The sequence below is a fragment of the Necator americanus genome, chromosome I (assembly GCF_031761385.1).
Source record: "Necator americanus strain Aroian chromosome I, whole genome shotgun sequence".
Taxonomy (NCBI): domain Eukaryota; kingdom Metazoa; phylum Nematoda; class Chromadorea; order Rhabditida; family Ancylostomatidae; genus Necator; species Necator americanus.
In genome coordinates, this window is record NC_087371.1 from 23,897,065 (window position 1) to 23,918,293 (window position 21,229).

Sequence of the window (21,229 nt, forward strand, 5' to 3'; positions counted from 1 at the left end):
CTGTTTGAACAGTATTTATGAAAACACAGCCAAAACAGAAATATGATTTCTCCTAAATCTTGTCAATAATGTGGATTGCTTGATTTTGCATGTGATAACAATTGGTATAAGTATCCACGAGAGGAATGTTTATCCGATCTGGGTGGAGTTAAATTCAGATAAGCTGCTACGTCGAATAATCAGTTATTGCACCGGATAAATTGTCAACTAATGGATAATATGGTACACCTTTTAATGAGTTGCCGAATGGGTCTTTACTAAACAAAATATTTCTTAACCTTACAAAAATCATATGAGAGCAATGACGACGAGCTTCATAAGAAGAGAAAAATGGACATGATTGGGTATGGGTTTGCCCTTATGCTTAGCGACGCATTACCACTTAAGCTCTGCCAAATGCTACTTGAAGACTTCAATATTTATTTCAAGAAATCTCGAGTCCAACTGATAGTTGAAATGGAGGTGAATGCATGTAATTATGTATACGCATTAGATTGGTTTATGACATTTATTTCCCTTTAATATCGTAACGTTCACTGCATCCTTACTAACGGATGTGAAAAGTAGAGAAAAGAGAATTTCTTTCTTGGGAGAAAAAAAAATGCTTATCCTACTTTCTGAATAAGCTGCCATTTATTCGGTTTGACTCTCTGGTCGATGAAGTTGCTCCACAAAGTCGACAGGTTTCTGATATGTTAGTCGTACAGATTCATCAGACTTCGTAAATTCTCGATCCTACTGGAACTTTGTGGGTAAACAGCTGAAAACCCACTATTCACACTGAACTCTTCTTTTCTATTGATGTACATATTTGACTGTGGTGCGTTAGTGCTGGAGTATCGCTTTGTGTTTCTCATGAATTATAACTTCCTGCATAGTACGTGTATGTTATTGTATAGTAGGAATAAAAAATTGATGGCAGCTTCCTTTCTGGCATAGTATTACAACAATTGTTCTAAAAAAAGTTTCTACTAAATAAAAAACGTTCTGTTTTGCATAATACATCTTCGTGGGATAAGGAAGATAGTTATCAAGATCTATCTTCAGTTCATCATCGTGTTCCAACTTTACTGTCATAACATTCACTCCATGCACACATAACGTTCACTGTTAATGGCGTTAGCCGCTAGTAAAGATGCAGTGAATGCTATGATAGTAAAGACATCTTGTGGTGCTCGCTTCGCTTGCTTTCCGTGGTCAATAAAGGTTTGAAGCAAGAGTGCTTTCTACAAATTTCTGTCGCAGAATTAAACCTGTTTTTGTTGCTAACGGCTGTTCTTCTTTACCTTTTTAGAAATACCAATCTGAGCGTCCGGCTTTAGCCGGACTTCAGACTTTTGGTGGTTTTAGCTTCGTTCGCCTTCACTGATCAATGAAAGTTGATAGTAGTGTTGTTTTCTGTAAAATCAGATTTGGGTTTTTTGTTTTTTTTTTGTTTTTTTGTTTTTTTTTTTAACAACGTTTTCCTTCTCTTCTTTATATTATAAATTACGGATTAAAGATTACGGAGTTTTCCTTTCAAATGCGTCAATTCTACATTTGGAGAATATTCTACCATCAGCTACAAACACTTCTTCGATGCCAGAATAATATAGATACAATTTGAAAGCATTACTCGAAGTATGGGTATTCCTCCTGATTGTTCCTTTGATGCATTCCTCCTGATTGTTCCTTTTGATTCCTCCTGATGCATGCATGCATACATACATACATACATACATACATACACACATACATACATACATACATACATACATACATACATACATACATACATACATACATACACACATACATACATACATACATACATACACACACATACATACGTACATACATACATACATACACACACATACATACATACATACATACATACACACACGTACATACATACATACATACACACACGTACATACATACATACATACGTACGTACATACATACATACATACATATGTATGTACATACATACATATGTACGTACATACATACATACATACATACATACATATGTATGTACATACATACATATGTACGTACGTACATACATACATACATACATACATACATACATACATACATACATACATACATACATACATACATACATACATACATACATACATACATACATACATACATATGTATGTACATACATACATACGTACGTACATACATACATACATACATACATACATACACACATACATACATACATATGTATGTACATACATACATACGTACGTACATACATACGTACGTACATACATACATACGTACGTACATACATACGTACATACATACGTACATACATACACACACATACATACATACATACATACATACATACACACACGTGTGACAGAATAAGCCCGTTATTATCATTATGATCATGATATCACGTACCACATACCTATGGAAGGGGGCGCGACGGGTCCACCGGCGCCAGATAGCTATAACGTGCGGTGAGACTAGTCCACCGGCATCGGATTGGTGTGCCACCGTCAGATACCTATAAAATGGGTTGCGGCGGGTCCACTGACGTCGGATTGGTGCGCAGTAACTTCGTGTGCATGTCGCAAAAGATAAATGGTTAAAGCCGTTTCATAGCCGTGGCCACTGCGCTCCTTACTTTTCACCTTCATGACTCCTCCGCGTATCTATTTCTTTCCTCGTTCGCCTAAAGTTGGTAGCATGCCGTTCTCAGAAAGTGGAAACACGCATGCAATCAGCTGCTTAAATAGTAGCAGGATGTTTATATGATCTGACGTGGAACGTTATCTTTATCAGTGTGATGATGTCTTTCACGTCATTTTATGTTAAAACATCATTCTGTGATAACTTTTGGGAGAAATCAGGAGGAACACCCATAATTCGAGTAATGCTTTCAAATTGTATCTATATTACTCTGGCATCGAAGGAGACTCTGGCAAGTGTTTGTAGCTGATGGTAGAATATTCTCCAAATGTTGAATTGAATTGCGTTTAGAAGGAAAAATCCGTAATCTTTTGCCTTAAATTATAATACAAAGAAGAGAAGGAAAGCGTTGTTAAAAAGACACAAATCTAATTTTACAGACACCACTACGATTAACTTTCGTTGATCGCTGAAGGGGAGCGAAGCTAAAATCACCGAAAGTCTGAAGTCCGGATTAGCCGGACATTCATTTTGCAGTTTTCTTGCTACATGTTTCAGTACTACTTCGCAAGAATCTTAGAACTCGAATTCACATCTGTACTTCTTCTATGCGGCTGTAGCATCAGAGCCTTTCTTGCTCTTTTTTCCCAACAATCATCACGCTATATAATTTTCATTCTATGTCACGTGTGTTTGTGTGTAACAAAATTCCAGAAAGCACCGAGACGGGTCGCACAGCGTCGAGTTTGTGCGCCGGCGCCAGATAGCTATAATATGAGGCGCGACTGGTCCTACGCCATCGAATTGTTGCGGAATAACTTTGTGTCCGTGCGGCTAAATGTGGATGGTGTTACAACTGTTTCATGCCCAGGCCACTGCCCATGTTGCGTTTCTCCTCTACGACTCCGCGTATCTATTTCCTCACAGGTCTGCTTCACCTTGGTAGCATGGCTTCTTCAAAAAGTGAAAACACTCATGCGAACGGCTGCTTAAATAACAGCGAACAGTTTACTTGATCTGATGTGTAACGTTATCTTTATCAGTGCGATTATGATGTTCACGTGATTTCACGTTAAAACATCATTCTGTGATAGATATTGAGGGAAATCAGGAGGAAAACCCATACTTTGAGTAATGCTTTTGAATAGTGTTTTGAGTAGAAAATCTATATTATATCGGAATCGAAGTAGTGTTTGAAGTTGAAGTTCGAATAATCTCTAAATGTTGAGCTGACGCGTTTAGATAGAATACTATGAGATCTTTCGCCTAAATTTATTTTAAAAAAAGAAGAAAGCGTTGTCAGGAAAACCCAATTCTAATTTTATAGAAAATACCGCTACTGTTAATTTCCATTGATCAGTGAAGGAGAGCGAACCGAACACGACGGAAAGTCTGAAGTCCGGCTTTAGCCGGACGTTCAGATTATGATTATGGAGAGAGGGGTGATTCCGTCCATTTTCTAATTGCCGTAAAAAACGGTCCGGAGGATACGGCTTTGAGAGTTACGGCGCGCTATTTTCTACAAGGAGTTCGATTGGAGCGCGCCAGCCGTGTGCACGCGCGCATCTTCCGTGCTGTTTTTTTACGGCAATTAGGAAGAAATGGACGGAATCACACCCCTCTCCATAATCTACTATCCCGTATATCTGTATATATGTATACACTCCACCTGAAATCCGTACCACCTCAGATTCGTGGGGTGATGCCTTTAAATGGAAGACCTATGTCTATGGATAGTTTTCATTCATTTATAACACTTTTATTTCCAAAATTACATTTGTAGGCGTCAGTAGTTATTTTTGCTTGAACGACCGCTGTGTACGCTCATTCCGGAGGGGTAACAGTAGGGAAGAAGTGTATGTGCAACGAAAGTCCGAACGTAAACGTGCGGCGGTCATTCTTGCAAGGATAACAACCGGCGGCTGTATTCTGTTGGGCCAAATCTCATATTTATCTGTAGCGAAAATACAACAACTCCTAGAATTAAGCAGAAAACATGATCTAAACAACGTTAGCCTAACACGATTCAGGAGAAAGACGATCCTGAATGGAATGTTCCAGTTGATGTCAACTCTTCCTGGAGTCGCTTTTGAAGTGTTTGAGATACTAGATTCCAAGAATCCATAAAACGATCCATGCATCTTTGTAAGCACTGTTTATCGGAGTTTGACAGAGAACTACCCGGAGATGAGATACATTTCTGAGTACACTTCTCGGACAGATCCTAGAAAAATAATGAGTCAGGATATTTAGTTTCAAAACGTTGAATTGTTATTGAATTCATCTCGTTAAAATTTTAGCTCTGCATAAGTACAGTTGGTGTAGAAAGGGTTGTAACGGGATGACGCGTTGCGTCCTCAGCTTCGGTCCACGTCTACAGATCACGAAGATACCTTTTCTTTTTTTGTCGAAATTCCTTTCAATCAGACTCGTTATGTTTTACTTCTGGGACACTTCGAAAACTTCACCTCACAGAAACTAAATTTTTCTCCCTTTTCATGCTAATTGCCCAAGATTAGCGTCCTTTTCAGAAGAGTTTTAGGACCTTGAGATGACTAGGATTACAAAAAACGGAGAAAAGGGAGTTGGGGGAGGGGAGGAGGGCTGAGCGCTCTTATCGCTATCTAAATAGCTACCTAAGCAGGTTTCTTGAAGTCAGAGCCACTAAACAGGGTTGGGTGATCTAATTATTATACTAATTTATTTGGCAGGTGGCCAAACGCGTAATCCGCATCCTCGCCGAAGTGTGTCTTCCTTAAACATGTCCGAACCCATCCTGTTCGATCTTCATCTAGAGCTCGCAATGAATCTATTGGTTCGTCGCTATTCTGCAATCGGCGAAACTATACGTCTCGTCTGAACTGCCTGTCAACGCCAGATGTCCTCGGATCTTCTACTACCTCAGTCCACAATTTTCTTTTTCGACCAAGAGGCCTTTTCCAGTTTTGGTCTGTGAGCATCCTCAGAACAACATGGACAAGACGATCAGACGATCTCCTCACAATATAACCTAAAAAGCGACGGCGGTTTTTCATGACTATTTCAGAAGGCTGGGCAAGATGTTGATGTTTTCCACGTGTCATCCACCGGTGTCGTCTAGCAGCTTCCTCTCCATGCACCCAAGCCTCTCCGTCACTGTCGACGGTGCTGCTCAAGTCTCCGATCCGTACATCACGATAGGGCGAACTGCCGATATGTAAACTCGCAGCTTGACTTCGTTGGTAATGGGGGTTGAACACAGGTACTTGGCCAATGAGTTCAATGCCAAATTGGCCTTATCACATCCTATCTGCCTTATCCTTCCTAAATATCTCTCTCGTAGCTGTCATCGTTTCTTAGCATACAGCCCAAATAACAGAACTCATCCACGAGTTCAATAGGTTGTCCGTCCACCTTGATTCTTGATTGATGTGAGTTCTTTTGAGGATCTCAAAAGGACCACATTGCGTTTGTCACAGCGAAGTCGCAGTCCGTAGGCTGCAGCTAATTTCGATACAAGGTTCACAACGTGTATCAGCTTCGTCCTGCTAGTAGCAAATATTACTAAATCGTCCGGGTTTTCGAGATCGACAAGGGAACGTGAAGATGATGATAAAACGAAGTGGAGGCACATTGGCCAACTGCTCTTCGCATGATTATCATCGAAGGCGAATTTGAATTGGAAGTGTCCCCTACAGCACCTCGTCTCACTCTAGTTTCCGCTTCGAACGGTGTAGTATATCTAACTGTTTATTTTATTTTATTTTATTTTATTCATGTCGTTAATTGAGCGTACGAGCTTTCATGGAATTTCATCGGCGAGGAGCGCGTTGAGAAGAGCCGAAAGTAGCTTTGAAGTCCAGAAAAGCTGAGTGCAGATGCTTCGAATACCATTGTCACACTTCGATAGTTCTCCTCACAATAAACACCCTGTCAATCGTCAAGACCTTGTGCATCACAAGCAGCAGTCATATTTCTCGGTAATTCCAAGGCTCTGTGTTGGAGAACTTCTAGTGGAGATGAATTATGACAGCGTGACGATACGAGTCACGTATCTCTTCGTCAATACATATTGAAAGGATAATCTTCGTCAGCTCAAGAATCCCAGAGGAAGTTGGAGATATCGGCATTTCTGCGCTAATTCTATAATCTCTGCCAGACTTTCTATTCTTCATTTTTTGGATACAGATACTCCGACTCAGTCGGTGGCTTTTCGCTGAACGCGGTGTATGTTGGTCGTTGGAAGTGCACGAGTTCACGGGCAGACGATGTTTGCCGGTTCAGAAAGGTGCTGCCTTAGCAGAATATAGGCTTTTCTTGTTTTCTTGTACTTCTACCCCCTTTCAAACTCCTTCGTTCTTTCGTTCTCAGACGCTTCTTCTGGGTAAGGTCACCAGCAGGACGAGCAACACATACAAAATTGTACGTGGATCTTGTCTCAGTAGAAGCAAGAGCGGATTTCTTCCTCAGTGTTGAGACAGGAAGCTTCTTTGCAGCGTCCTGAATGAATTTAATGAAAGAGTCAGCGTCATCCACTCTCCTCGTGGTCCGTAATCCAATATTGATCAACACTCATTGGTGGGACTTCTTTTTAAATTTATCGTGTTTCATACCTGCCAAGTCGAGCTTCCGTTGATTTTGAACTCCACAATTTCCCTTCTCTAGTCATACCATCCAGCTAAGGACTGGATTTTTTTTCTGATATCTGACAGAGGGATGTTCTTTGTCAGCACGTAATCGAGGAGAAGCTTGATAGTCCGCACCTTCCTTTTCGTTGCTGTTCAGGTATTAAAGGGATTGTTCTTTGTTATTATGTTAATTACCAAAAATACCTCACATTAATGTCAAACTCCCAGCGCGCATCTTAACCGTTAGCTTCTGCTTGGTTCGCGACTTTCCGTGGATTTCCTCTCTTAGGACACGGTCGCTCCTACCACAGCAATCCACGATAAGCAAGCTATTCGCCAAATTTTCCTCTACGCATCGATACAAGATGAGATGTGATTTTCCTCTGATTACATAGTTTACAAGAAACAGAGGAAAATCACAGAGTCAGCAAGCTGGCAGCAGCCATTTTTTAAACCTTGTATAGGGCAATTTTTGTAGATATTTCGCGATCGACCTAAAAACAATAGGAGCCCACAGAAAATTTTGTATGTTTTTTTTTTACCTGTCAAGTTTCAGGCAGACGCTCAGGAAGCCATTACGACAAAAAAAAAACTTGATTGACCATGACATTTGACAAAAAAAAAAAGATGGTTGGTCAATCAAGTTATGAAAATTGATGTAATTACTAGATCAACCAACCTTGTTTAGTGACATAGGCCCAAGAAACCTGCTAAGAAAGAACCACTCGTCATTTATGGCGAGAGTTCCTGCGTAATCAAGAGACATTCTTCCTGGCGACTCATTTTAGGACATTTGGCGAAAGTCCATGAGACTTCAGCGATTTTCGAGCAGTGCCCGTGCAAAAATCAATATGTCACATTGAAAGTTGAGACGTGAAAAAAAAACGCTTGCCTTCACCGAGGACGTAACTCATCACATCTTTACGACGCTTTCTACGCCAATTGTAACTGGAAGCAGCCTTGTGTGATCGGGTTCAGAGTAAAGCGGCAAAATAGTTTTAAAGAAAATAGAACTATATGGGATACCATTCGTAGATTCCCTTTTAGAGCTTCCAGGACAGACTGTGTACCGAAATCAACTCAACTGCAACTTTCAGTTAATGCGTGGTAAATCAGCAGGGTACACTTGGAGTTCTGCTTCCCCATTTCTGCAACTCGGTGAGCGTGATTGAGATAGGTAGGGTCTTGGCAACACAATGCTATTCTGAATAATTTGGTTCTAAATTCTATTCTTGAATATACTATTATCCGCGAAACTAACAGAAACTAATAGAGCACAGTAGTCGCCTGCGTACGTCACCTAGCACCTTCCGGGAAAATGTAGTTGGTGGGAGGCACTCAGTAGCGCGACTATTTCTCCACGCTCTAATTTAACTTTTTTCTCTTGGTAAATTTAGCTCACATGTTATAGATCCCCTAAGACTAATGCTTAAGCCTTAGGGCCCCGATTGATTTAATTATTTACTTCGAGAAATGAAAGCTCCACTGAGTGGCCTCCCAAATACATTTTACCCACACCCGTCCGCCTCGACTCTTCCTACATCGTCCACCATCTCCGTGTTATAGTGGTTTCCAATGGGGTGCACAGGAATTCCATCTACGCAAGTACAGCTTCACAACGTGCAGGCCTACAACGATCGAAAGGTCTGCTGCTCAGCTCCCTGTGGAAGCCAGCAGAATGTGCAGAATTTCTGTCGCAGTGAAACGGATTTGGTGGTTATGGGTAAACATTAGGAATGTCAAATAGTGCCAGTTGCATAGTTTCTTGGCAATCCAGGAATATATTGTGATATACTTGCAAGTCCCTCATGATAATATATACACGCATGGTACTAAAGCTCAGATATACCCAACATCAGGATTAGCCCGGCAGATGCATAAACTAACTTTGTGTTGACAGTTGAGGCACTCTTGAAGAAGCCCTCAGCTCTCACTACTACTATTTTTCTAAGGTAATAATAAAAGGAAGAAAGAAATATCTACAAACCGTGATTAAATTCTGCGCATTAGCAATGGCTGCTTGTTGTTTGACTCCTGCAATTACTTGTTGTTGTTGCTCAGGAGTTAGCTTCTTCAAGGTCTCCAAGTCCAAAAGTTGGTCCATGTCTTTGACTGCACTCAACTGAAATAATTGATAGTCACACCTACGGCGAGTATGATGATACTAGCCAGTTCTCCAGAGAAAACTACGCAATTTCCTACATCAAAATCCTTTCACGTACGCAGAAACTGACAAAAGCTCCACAAATAGAGACTAAATCGAGACTCTATTGCATCTCAAAGTTGACAAATAAGCTTCCAATGGACTTCAAAATACGGAATCGGTCCACCACCGTCTTCTGATGAAATGACTGAGATTACACAAAGCGCATCGAATCACACGCTTGTTGTGGTGCTTTTAAATTCAAGCCTGGAATTTCGTGAATTGCGAAGTCAGTTTGTGTCTCGTTGTGTGCATGATTGTGATTGTCGTTATATGTCGTACGATTAGTTAACAAATCTTTCTTGTACATCTTCTGCTAGAGTTATAGTCCGGCCATCACAACACAATGGAAGCGAGGGAAGAATTATGTGACCCTGGCGGGACAGGAATCTGCGCCGTAAATGCTGTAAGTTCTTATTTGCTGCTTGCTTCTTGTACAGATTTGTGAGATTTGTGGAAAATTTAGTTGGGGAGGGGGAAGGGGATTTCTTATTTCTTATTTCTGGATGCTAGGACGCCCCATCTTTCTTTTTTCTCTTAGTAACTTTAGTTTACATGTCACAGAGCCTCTAAGACTGATGCTTAGGTCTTAGAGCCCCGACTGATTTAGTCATTTACTTCCAGAGATAATGGCGCCAATTAGTCCTCCCAACTACATTTTACCAGACGTGACTCCCTAAACCAGTATGTCTCGTGTGCGGAGACACAGACCTGCCTTCTTTTATCACCTTACTGTTTAAAGGTCTCATCAACAAGCAGTTTGGAAACGTAGGAACATTGTGATTTTCATCCTCACATCTTATTTTCTTTATCTTAAAAGTTGGTCGCAGATTCGGCAAGCGTGACGTGTGTGTCACTATTAATTCTTGATTAGCGATCGAGTGCTACGCAGAGCAACTTCGGTCGGCAATAAACCCCGATTCTTTTTGAGATAATAGTAGTGGGAACTCCAGGGAAAAATTACTGGAGCTGTACCGGTACCAAAAACGCACCTGTGGTGTCGACAACGACACCTTTTTGCGCAACATGACTTTGTTGCGCAAAAAGGTGTCGTTGTCAACACCATAGGTGTTTTAAGGAGGAACCGAAAACTTCTCAGGTAAAAAGGGGTCTGGCTCATGGGATGCAGCTCAAGCATCCCTCCGTTAACCATCCAAAAGTGGAGGGAGTGGAGCCCAAGCTCCGAATATCGCATGTATGATCGACACCTCAAATACTCTCGTGAAAGAGAATTCCGTTTTGAGGTCTGTTAGGATTTATGCACTTTCACTCCATTCGCCGTGTAGGTTGTGCATCTCCCAATATTTTATCTACCGCTGCTTAGGTTGTCATCCACTAGTACAGCATCAGTTTTATGTGCTTGCTTCATTTCGTGGAAGCACGTTGACTGCTCCTAATTTTTTTCTCCCACTGTCTAATTTTTCCTTGATGTTTTGGGGAGACCGAGATGGTGTTGCATTGCCAATAAATATGCTAACGCGAAAAGTTCTAACGTGAACAACTCGTCAGGCTGCATCTTTTCCGCGCTAGTTTTTTTTTTTCTACTCTCTGGTGTTACTTTTGATTTCTGACATTTCACGCTGTTTTACGTTTTGACGTGCATTGAAATTCTTTCCACTTTCGAAAGTACATGTATAAAGAAAGGTTATGGTAAGCGTGCCAAATGTGTTCCCATTGCGAACTTTGACTGACGCAGTCTTTTTGTGCAATCGTTCAAATACATGTATATGAGAGACCGCTTGGATGCTTCTGACAAGCAGGTGCCACATTTATGTTCAATACGCAAATCAGTTGCTCACGCTAAATTTCAGCATTTCAGCAAAAAGTCAGACTTTACTTTTATCTTGTAACGAAGGATGTAAAATGGCACTTGCGTTGTCGCCGTTATCATTGGTTTATCAGAGCATTTCTGTCGAAAAAAAATTTGTGATTACTACGAAGTTTTGTGAAGTTTGTCGCTTTTCAGGAAGAAAAGAAAACTCGTCGCTCGCTGAGAGGTCGCAGGTCTTCAATCAAAGTCGTAGCAGAGGGTTCGTCTCCTGGCGTGGTCGTTGCTCCTTTGTCCGAGTCTATTTTAAGTAATGCTAGAATTAATCCGGTAAGGATCACCTCTTTGCAGCTATTCAACAAATGTCTTACTTTCCTTTATTCGGTATTTTTACTTCATTCGCGTGTTTGCTTCACAATTTTTCTACAGACCACACAGCTGATCAATAAAAGGGACACTATCGCAGCATACATTGGTCACCTACAAGCAGAGAAGAATGATTGGGAAAACAGGATCGAGAGTCGAAAACAATTGTGGCAGAGAGCAAAACGGTAATTTCTGCGTAGATGTTCCGGTAGCGGTTTAGTTGCTTCGGGCATTGGCGGGTATTTTAGATCTGCGGCCGGAACAGAGTCTTTTTTCATCCTTTTTTTGCTGACTATTGAGTCGATTCAGCATTGCTGACCGTGGACTAGAGCGTAGACGAATGGAACGCATTCCTGTCAATGAACTTGGCCGTGTAGATGGGATGCAAAAACCTCGATATACTTTGAACAGAATCGTGCGTGCTTTCAATAAGCAGAATGAAGATCTTTATGAAGTGAGATGATTCATTTCATTCTTGCAGAGAATTTGTATTATACTCGGCTACCCGTCTCTGCAGAATTGTGCTGAAAGCAATGCGTTTTGCTCCGTTAAATTTGCTGTATATAGTTTCAAAGCGACATCAATGTTCTTTGATAATTTTTTCCAATCACGTATTATGAATATACTTTTCTTCCTAAATTACGTTATATCCCTGATTATCGTATATTCAGCAAAAGTCAATGAACGAACTTCTTTCGCGCAGAACGGTCCTCAAAGACTCCTTAAAGGAAGCAGTGAGTTTTAATTCATTGGGAAGTTTACTTTGTTTATCAGTTTCCTGACTGGAACTTGCCATTTTGTATAACTTCGAAGATTTCCTTGCATTGCTTTCATTTTTTCTAGTTTCGTCTCGTTTTTCCCTCAAAGTGTCAGCGATTTCGTAGTTGACTATAGGGATTAATAAAAGAAACATAAGATGTAAAAAGAAAAAACTCTCCGGGGCTCATAAGAAGATCGTGCAATAGAAAAGCAACATCTGAGCAAACAGTCGGCGAAGAAAAATGTCCAGTTGGATGTGTGCAATGCATCTTCGGTTGAGGCGGAGCAGAGGGAATTGTTTGTAATATTTCTTGACATTTCCAAAATTCAGAAAGTCAAGGCAACGTCTTTAAACAATCTTCTGAAGGCGGAATCGAAAACGGAATTACAGTCTCTCATGCAGTGGTGGGGAAATCTCAAGAAAACAGAGGAGATGAGGATAACTCGCATCCAAGCAAAATTGGCCAGACTGGAAGCCCAGGAGGCTACTCTGAACCAGACATTTTGTATTCTTTCTTTATAGATGTTCTTTAGAACCGCAGTAGATCTCATTGAGCTGTTGTAAATTTCTACGGTAGCTAATGCTTCCTAATTCCCAATCACATCATCACATGGACTTATTTTATCAGACACTTGAGTAAAATAATAATGCATTCCAATGTAACTCGTAGATCATACGTGTTTGACCCGATTGTTCTGCTGATTTTTACTGAAAATCAATCAACTAAATTATGTTTGGATTTGAACAGTTAAACTGTTCTATTTTCTTCTGTATGGTTGCACAGTAATATTTCGTTCCTTGAAAGGCGAATTTTATTGTTGGTTTTTGCAGTTTTACGCAGTGTTGTATTATGAAAATGTGCTCATGCTGGCAATTGTTACTGTATTTGTGCTGATTACCAATATGATATAGAATGAATACGAAGATGTAATATAACAGTGAAGACGGGAAGACATTGGATGGTCCTGTGTTTCGGATTTTCAAATAGATCGGTTTTTCAGAAAGTGCGAAATTCGAGTAAAGGAGCTGTTTGCAGTTTCAAAATAACGCGGGTAATTTGAACACACGTATTTCTTGTATTCATATTGGGCAATACAAACGCACAGAGTTCAACATTGTATGCTTTAGATCAGCCCTAAAGGACCTACTAGAATATTTGATGGCACGCATAGTTCCGTGCAACGGATAGCAAGCGGTAGTGGCGGTTACACAGCTGTTTGTTTTTATGTGTTGTAGATCATTATAGATGTTGTAGATTTGAATCCCTTTGGAATTAGCCGAAGAAACTATTCGGACCACTTCTGTATCTTTTTTTTTTACCTTTCTGACAAATATTCGTGAGGTCACTTTGAGGACTGTGCATCACTTGAAGAGTTCGACTGCTAAAGAGTTGGTTATGCGGTGCCACTGTGCAAACACGAAGTCGGAAATCGCAGCATAAGGGATTGAGCTGCGTCTAGTTACTCCTTATTTTGTCATTACTCCTTATTTTGTCAATCTCACGACTAGGTGCCGTACGGCTCACAACTCGAAATAGCTGCCTATTACACAAGTTGTCAAAGACGGAAAACGCAGATGGGAAAGTAAAAAAAAAGTGTTTTCAAAATATTAAATATCATCCGATAGAAGATATCTCCATTTTTCAGATCATTTAATTTGAGTGTCGGTTGACACTTTTTTCAATTAATTGGGGTGATGAGACCGCTGAAGTTGTTTGTGAAATTTTTGATATGCACAGGGGGCTTCACAAAAGAAATGGGAAATTTTTCAAACATAACGGAAAAGACTACTGCGGAGTCTTATGAAGGGTCTTGATTGGTTTTACGTTTTTTCCAAAAAAAAAAACTGACTCAACATTGAGATTGAGATGCTAGCTAACTCCATTAAGGGAATTATAATCACGAAAAAAGAGTGGACCTAAGGCTATGGCGCGGCTTACAGGTATTTAAAACCAAAAATCAGGCTTCTCAAGAAGAATTGACTTTGTATTACATAGTTCGTCCAATCCAGCAACAGCATCCGTGACCACCTTGTTTTTTTGCTGCGAAATAAAAAGTGGCGGTACATTATACAACAATCTCTAAGTCCTCTCTTCTTGAAACCTTGCCATTGGGAAGTGTATCTATGGTTTCTTGTTATGCCAACAAGGGTTTGTTGAAGCTTTATTATTCGCCTGACCTTTTCGACAACTTCGTCTTTATCAGAGACCTGAAAATGGTCCGAGTACTTAACGATACTGCACAGTGCGTAGATCTCATTCGCATTGAGCGACAATCTGCAAGAACGCGATGGCACACCTAAACTTCGGATTTCCAAATGGATCGATTTTCTAGAAATACGTGAACACTGAGTAAAGGAGCAGTTTGCAGTTTCTGAATAACGCGGATAGTTTGAAAACACGTATAGTCGGGTCAAAACGACATGAACCATGAGTGTAATTGCTGTGCATTTGCGTACGCGCTCGACACGGCGCGGTGGAGGCAGCAGTTGGAACCGAGGTGCGAACGTCGCCACCTGCTTACGCAGGGGCAGTACTTCAGGTCGTTTTGGTCGAACTATAGCATCGTGGTTAATGCCTTCCAGAAGACTTTATATTCGAAAAATTCCATATTCTACATGTCAAACCTTAGTTCTTGAGCTCAGAATTAGGTCTAGTTCTGTCCACCTAACCATAATTAGATGTGAATGCTTATGGAGTTTTCTTTTGGTGGAATTCTGAAAACGACTGCGAAGGGTGACTGCACGGTTTTTAAGGTGCCGTCACTGAAATCTGCACCTTCGACTCCAGCAAGGTTAGGAGTCACAATGTCTTCCCTGCGCATCCTATGACCTCACTCACTCACTTCTTTCACTGTTAAAGTTATTTGATATTGGGATGAGCATGGGATCTGTTGAGCAACACAGCAGTAGTTTTCCCAAACGATCCTGATCTTCACTGGAACTTCAACGAACATGGGACCTCCTTGGATTTCACGATTTGGTGTTTGAGAGAGCTACATCGGTGGTATGGTACTCTCGGTTCGTTTCTTTTCGGTAAGTGGTCTGAGATTTAGCTTCTCACCCAATTTGCTGACCTCAACGGATGGGTAGACATCGACTTCTGTTATGTCTCCAATACAGCCGGAATATTATGTCACTGATGGGACTCCGTCCCAATCCAAAACACTGTGATTATTATCACCCGCACTACATCCCAAGAAGTGATTTTCTTTTTTTTTCAATAGCAGCTGGAATGCCGAAGCTTACGGCCAATGAAAGGTTTCAGCCAATTAGGCTTGAACACGTGCGCCAATAAGACACGCCCCTTATTGATTACAAGTGGCCCAAATTTGCAAGGGATTCTCTTCGAGGTTAACCGCCACATGTCTGTGCTTTGCGTTAAAGGGGAGCTATCCAGTGGCGGGAGTCCGAACGCATGTTGCTTGAGCGCGAAACACTGCGTCCGCGCTTTCGATCAATACGAGCGGGCTAGCCATTGGCCGCCTCCTCGCATGTTCTCCCGGGCGTTGTTTCGTAATTGCGCGTGTTTTGAGCGTTTTGACTTCTAAAAGGATTTCTGTTCCTGCATCTCGTGTTTGGGGGCTGCATTCTGAGTTGGGTAGCATGTCGCTATTGCTTGTCATTTGCTTTCTTCACTACGGAACGTTTTTTAAAGTAATGTTGTTTGGTAGTGATGTGTTTTTTCTTTGCATGACGGTTGGAGTAAGGTTAAATTGGAGTATCGGGAGATGTGCATATGGAGGGTTCTTGCGTATCCTATTGTGGTTGTGATTCTTTTTCGTATTTTCTGCTGACTTCTTATTTCGTCCTTGCACAGCCAAGTAGCTATACACGAAGAATTTGTAGAAGTTATGGCAGACAATGGCAGTGAAGCACCAGCTGCTGGAGATGCTGGCGTTGAGTACATCAAACTTAAAGTTGTGGGACAAGTGAGTTCACAGATTACTTCCATTTAACATCGTGAGGAAAAAAATGTGTTATTTGTAGGATTCCAATGAAGTGCACTTCCGTGTGAAAAACGGAACTGCGATGGGCAAATTGAAGAAATCGTACGCAGATCGTACTGGTGTTGCTGTTTCCTCATTGCGGTAATTATTTTACTTCTGTTTCTGCCATTTATGAGGAAGGTACAGATGATAGTCGCGACGTCCTCAGCTTATAGTAGCTAAATACTTGAATAAAGCAATCACTCGACCATAATGCTGAACCGCTGAACAGAGAGACGTCAACCGCGCGCTTGTTTCTGGAAGTAAATAACTGGGTAATTCGGAGCCTTAGAACCTAGGAGTTAGTCGTAGAGGATTTACATGACATGTAGAGTAGAGCTACTAAGAGAAAGAAGAAGATAGAGCCTTTACAAATAACAACGTTGTTGAGTGGCCACCTCTTCCTTCCCAACTACTCATTCTCTGAAATTTCTTTCTGTCCAGTTTTTTAGGTGTGGGAGAATTCAAAAGTGTGGTAAAGTAATCACCTATTGTTGGGGAAGATCAGCTCCGCTTTTTGCGAACAGCTTTGGAAGCATTAGTACGGCTTTCTTTGTGCTGACTTTTGTTTTACCTAAGGCTTGCATAGTCGTGATTGCGTCGACGATTCAATGAGTAACCTCTCTTTGGTCTAGTAAAAGTGCTGTGGGAAAGTCTCCATTGGTTGGCCTCAACTTATGACTGTAGCTTACCGGGCTTCACGAAAGGTTCAGAATCCTTCACGAAAAACAGTCAACATTGGTCAAGAATCAGTCACCCTTGAGCATGTGGTAAATGGTAATGAAGAGTGGTTTCATGATAATATGCTCAAATATGTTGCGATGGTATGTTTAATTACGCGACTTCTTCTAATCGAACGTTTCAAGGAGTGAGATATCCTTTCTCGAATTTTTGTACAGTCGAGTAATGTATTCAAATAAGTAAGAAGAATAGAGGAACAGCTAGCCGCTTGCGATAATGAAACCTATTGCTGGTTGAAGTGATTTACTCGTATTTCTGCTTCTATGAGATCATATGGCTGATAGTTACATTGCTTCGAAAACTTCTAAACAAATGAGGCAGAATGGAGCTAGTTTCGGACTAGAAAATAGTACGTTATTAATAAAATAGTGAGTCGTGACACTATAGAAACATGAAGAAAACGAATTCTCACAGCCAGCCTCCTGTACCATCCGAAATCTTCAGTGTACAATGTGGAATGCTTAATTTTGAGTCGAATAATTGAATAATTTTAGACGATGAGGGCGAAAGGAGTGTTGTATCATCCAAGTTTCTTTTTTATGTCGTCTATATTTTAGATCACGTATCGTTTCGGAAAAGTTGGTTTTTGGCAGACTTGTTACATTTGTTTGAATGAAAGACTACTCTAGCACCAGCAACTTATCTAGCCAAAGCACTTGTCTCTAGTCGTTACCGACAAAATCCAAAAATCCTCATTAGGGCAATGCGCTGAGCATTATCGCTTAAAGGAAGTGTATCATGAAACTGACGTTGTGTGGAAACCTGATGAAAATGTAGAGCTCACGGTGTAGATTATGAATACTAACGTGTCATGCTCAACTTTCCATCCTAAAGTAACGGTAGAACAATGTTCTACCGTTACTTTAGGATGGAATGTTGGTCGTAGAACAATGTTCGTACGAGGTATGTTAGAACGCGAAACCCTTTTGCATACGCTGCATCTGCGGGCAGGCAGTAAGATAATCAATGAGCTCTTAAAGGTATCATCTCACGAGTCTGCGGTGGTGCGGGTTTCAGGAGAGTCATTCCTATACGGAGTCATAATTATGGGAAGGAGGGTGATTCCGTCCATTTCTTCCTAATTGCCGTAAAAAGTGGCGGCTTGGGTCTGCATTTTCTACAACGAGTTCGATTGGAGCGCGCCGGCTTTGTGCACGCGCCGAATCTTTTATTACGGTAATTAGGAAGAAATGGAGAGAATCATCCTCCTTCCCATAATCTACGACCCCGTATAGGTATAGCCCACCACCCTAGATTCGTGGGGTGATGGCTTTAAGAGCTTATTTGTGTGAAAGTTGTTAAGAGGCTGTTGAGGGAAACAGAGCGTGTACGGGGATGCGGCGTTCTCAGTTACCACCTAGGAACTTGGGTGGTTCCCGCGCTTTTTTTTAGGACAATTAGGCATCAAGGGGTTCGAGACTGATTCATGGAGACCATTCTTCATATTTAAAGCATACTCATGTTTTGTGCTGTTTTGTTGGAAGTTACATTTGAAACAATATCATTTTAGTTTTCTCTTCGATGGACGCCGAATCAATGATGACGACACTCCGAAGACGTTGGAAATGGAGGAGGATGATGTGATTGAGGTGCTATACTGTTTTTCCTTTCTTTTTTCTCTGAATTTTCTGTGGGTTGGTTCTAACTTACAAATCGCGCGAAAAGAGTGATGTTTGCTTTAGTAGTCGGGTTTCAGCGCATATAATCAGTTGAAGGAAATAAAAAGTGTTCGATGAGAGTTTTCTTCGAGTCGTGAATGCTTATTTCCTGTAGTTCTGCTCGGAAAGGGATGCATTTTATGATATTTATTGGGTCGATGTAGTCCAATTGGTAAGAAATTCTGCGATTGGATCGTTGTTGGTTCGCTGCCACCCTAGCTAAACAAGCCTTCCATACTTCTGGGGTAGATAAAATAGTGAGCACACTTTTCTGGAAGAAAAAAAATGTTCTTGATTCATCGGTTGGTGAATAGTATTTGTATAAGTAAATGCATGTACTTGTGTAAGCCAACACGCTTACATAAAACCTCAAGCGATCTCGAATCGAAGTCGAACGTGTTGGCGCTCCTCGAGCAGATTGATAAGTCAGACATATCCTTATTCGTTAAATGTCTGTGTTGTAAAGGACAAGAAAAGTAACAATAAAAAGAAAGTGAATTAATAGCGATAGGAAAAGGAAACGACATCAGAGGAATACAGAGAAGAAGGAGTTTCTACGAAGGTTGAAAGGTTTCCTATGTACCATTAGATGCGGTTCAGAAAATGTGTGGTTGACTCATATAATGAGTGGTTTCAGGATAAAGGATAAATTTTCTGGCGTTAATCAATCCGCTTGGGATGCGCCACCACGTTCACTTCAATTCAGAGTCGTTTGAGGTTTATGTTACTGGCGTACTCAATCACTTGCGGGGGCAGCCGATGTGTCAAGTCAGTGTTTTTATCCTCCCAGGCAAGTCTGGAACCAATTTATCGACCTCGGAGGGATGAAGGTGAGCACCAGGGCGGATTCGAACCTCCGATCGATCGTGCAGACAGTGGAACCTCTTACCGACTGCGCTACATCCGCCCCGGTTATACAGTATATATAATATATAGTTTACCCTGACATTGAAGTTGTTTTTCTACAGGTCTACCAAGAACAGCTCGGTGGATGCCTTTGAATTTATTTCAAATCCTACAACCGGTACACCATTCGTATCTCGATTTTCTTATTTGTTCTCATTCCTACTTTGCAATTGTTCACTGACTGTACAGAAGGACCTAATTCCATCCCAAACCTATTGTTTTTTCTCTTCCCGCAATATTTTGTTTGCGCAAGAAGTTATAGTGGTACCAATAAAGGAGTACACACTTTGTGTTTCGAAATATAGTAATATACAGTAATATATAGTAAATAATGATATGTATAGTAAATTCAGGATGTTCAGATACTGTTTCTAGGGCTGAATAGGATATTTTTCGAGTTTCATACTATAGGGGTGACGAAGTCATACAAGGCCGTTTCACATTTCATTTTTGGATAAGGAGAAGGATTGAACGTAGTGGTGCTCACACTCACGAATTACTCTCGAACCTTTTTCTCTTCGTGGAGAGGTACTACCATCGTCAAGTTCGTGATGGTTGCCCTTAACAAGAACCAATGTTTGTTCCAATAGGGGACCGAATGATGCAGCAGTGCAACTAGGAACACTTCGTGGTTATCCAGATGCAAACGACAACATACACATACATGGTTTAGCTAGTTAATTCAAATTAAGCTCATTATTATACAGTATGTTTTTGTTTTGGGTGTGGCACAAGTAGCAGGTGGTGAAACTTCGAAGAGAATGCAGGCATGAGGAGGGTCAAAGATTAGTGACTGGTAGTTGTGTTTTTTTTTTGTCCTCGAAATACAAACTTCAAATCATCAAAAGCAAGCTCAAACACATCTTCATCATATGAAATAATAATTCAAAATAAGAACAATTGCGTTCTATCAATAGTTCCACTTTGATTCAAGTTGGAATCGAAATGAAACTATTGCGAAATCGAAATGGAACTATTGCGAACTGCAGCAATGAGCGGTGGTAGTAAGGATCCTCACTCGATCCTAACAGATGCTCTTTTCGCAAGTGCACCGAGTTTCATGCCGTTTTGACCCTACTATACCTTCCCAATTTTCTTCAGATGACTGACGACAGTAGAACGATCAAAACTTTGCGTCTACCTCAATGGTCACTCTCAGTTGATGGTTGTCAACCTCTGATGGCTGATTACGGTGCACATTGTCAGGATTCTAAACTATATCTACATATAAACTGTGGAACTTCTTGAGCAATAGCCCACTATATGTTGGTTGGCAGTTTCAAGGCCAAGTTTGGAATTGTTGATTGTCATTGCGCTATTACCGAATTTGAACTCATATAAGAGTATGCTATTCAGCCATTCGATTCGATTGGAGATGAAACCGATCCTTAAAGCCTTTAAGAGCTAAGGCGTCCCTATTTGATACGTACAGATACTTCGTGAAATCATATAACAACTTCACGATTAAAAACCACTCATTCCATAATGGTGGGGGTTTGATAAGGGTAACACGTTACCACCAAAATAATCAGCGCCACCCTTAAAGCGAAATGGGAGGATTTTAATGGGATAGAAAGGAAGTGGAGGAGTTATA

The 21,229-nt window shown here is 40.9% G+C and overlaps 3 protein-coding genes across 6 annotated transcripts; 2 read left to right on the plus strand and 1 right to left on the minus strand.

Annotated features, from left to right (window-relative positions):
* Nucleotides 1–330: 330 nt before the first annotated feature.
* Nucleotides 331–12,866, plus strand: RB195_006675 (uncharacterized protein; the record flags this gene model as incomplete). Of its 2 annotated transcripts, XM_064179892.1 has the most annotated exons (7): nucleotides 331–462; nucleotides 9,779–9,856; nucleotides 11,417–11,548; nucleotides 11,648–11,769; nucleotides 11,894–12,038; nucleotides 12,256–12,318; nucleotides 12,675–12,866. In XM_064179892.1, 7 exons carry the CDS (start codon nucleotides 331–333, stop codon nucleotides 12,864–12,866), a joined length of 864 nt encoding a protein of 287 aa, XP_064036810.1. The 2 variants fall into 2 exon arrangements, with proteins under 2 accessions (XP_064036810.1, XP_013297325.1); XM_013441871.1 differs by lacking the exon at nucleotides 331–462 and having other exon boundaries at nucleotides 9,797–9,856.
* Nucleotides 4,667–9,351, minus strand: RB195_006676 (uncharacterized protein; the record flags this gene model as incomplete). The annotated part of the gene is made up of 2 exons (XM_013441872.1): nucleotides 4,667–4,864; nucleotides 9,235–9,351. 2 exons carry the CDS (start codon nucleotides 9,349–9,351, stop codon nucleotides 4,667–4,669), a joined length of 315 nt encoding a protein of 104 aa, XP_013297326.1.
* Nucleotides 12,867–14,772: 1,906 nt separating the features above from the next.
* On the plus strand, nucleotides 14,773–19,816 carry RB195_006677 (uncharacterized protein; the record flags this gene model as incomplete). Of its 3 annotated transcripts, none has more annotated exons than XM_064179895.1 (5): nucleotides 14,773–14,884; nucleotides 16,191–16,273; nucleotides 16,332–16,432; nucleotides 18,582–18,660; nucleotides 19,698–19,730. In XM_064179895.1, 5 exons carry the CDS (start codon nucleotides 14,773–14,775, stop codon nucleotides 19,728–19,730), a joined length of 408 nt encoding a protein of 135 aa, XP_064036811.1. The 3 variants fall into 3 exon arrangements, with proteins under 3 accessions (XP_064036811.1, XP_064036812.1, XP_064036813.1); XM_064179894.1 differs by having other exon boundaries at nucleotides 14,773–14,842; XM_064179893.1 differs by lacking the exon at nucleotides 14,773–14,884 and adding an exon at nucleotides 19,520–19,640 and having other exon boundaries at nucleotides 16,196–16,273; nucleotides 19,698–19,816.
* Nucleotides 19,817–21,229: the final 1,413 nt, after the last annotated feature.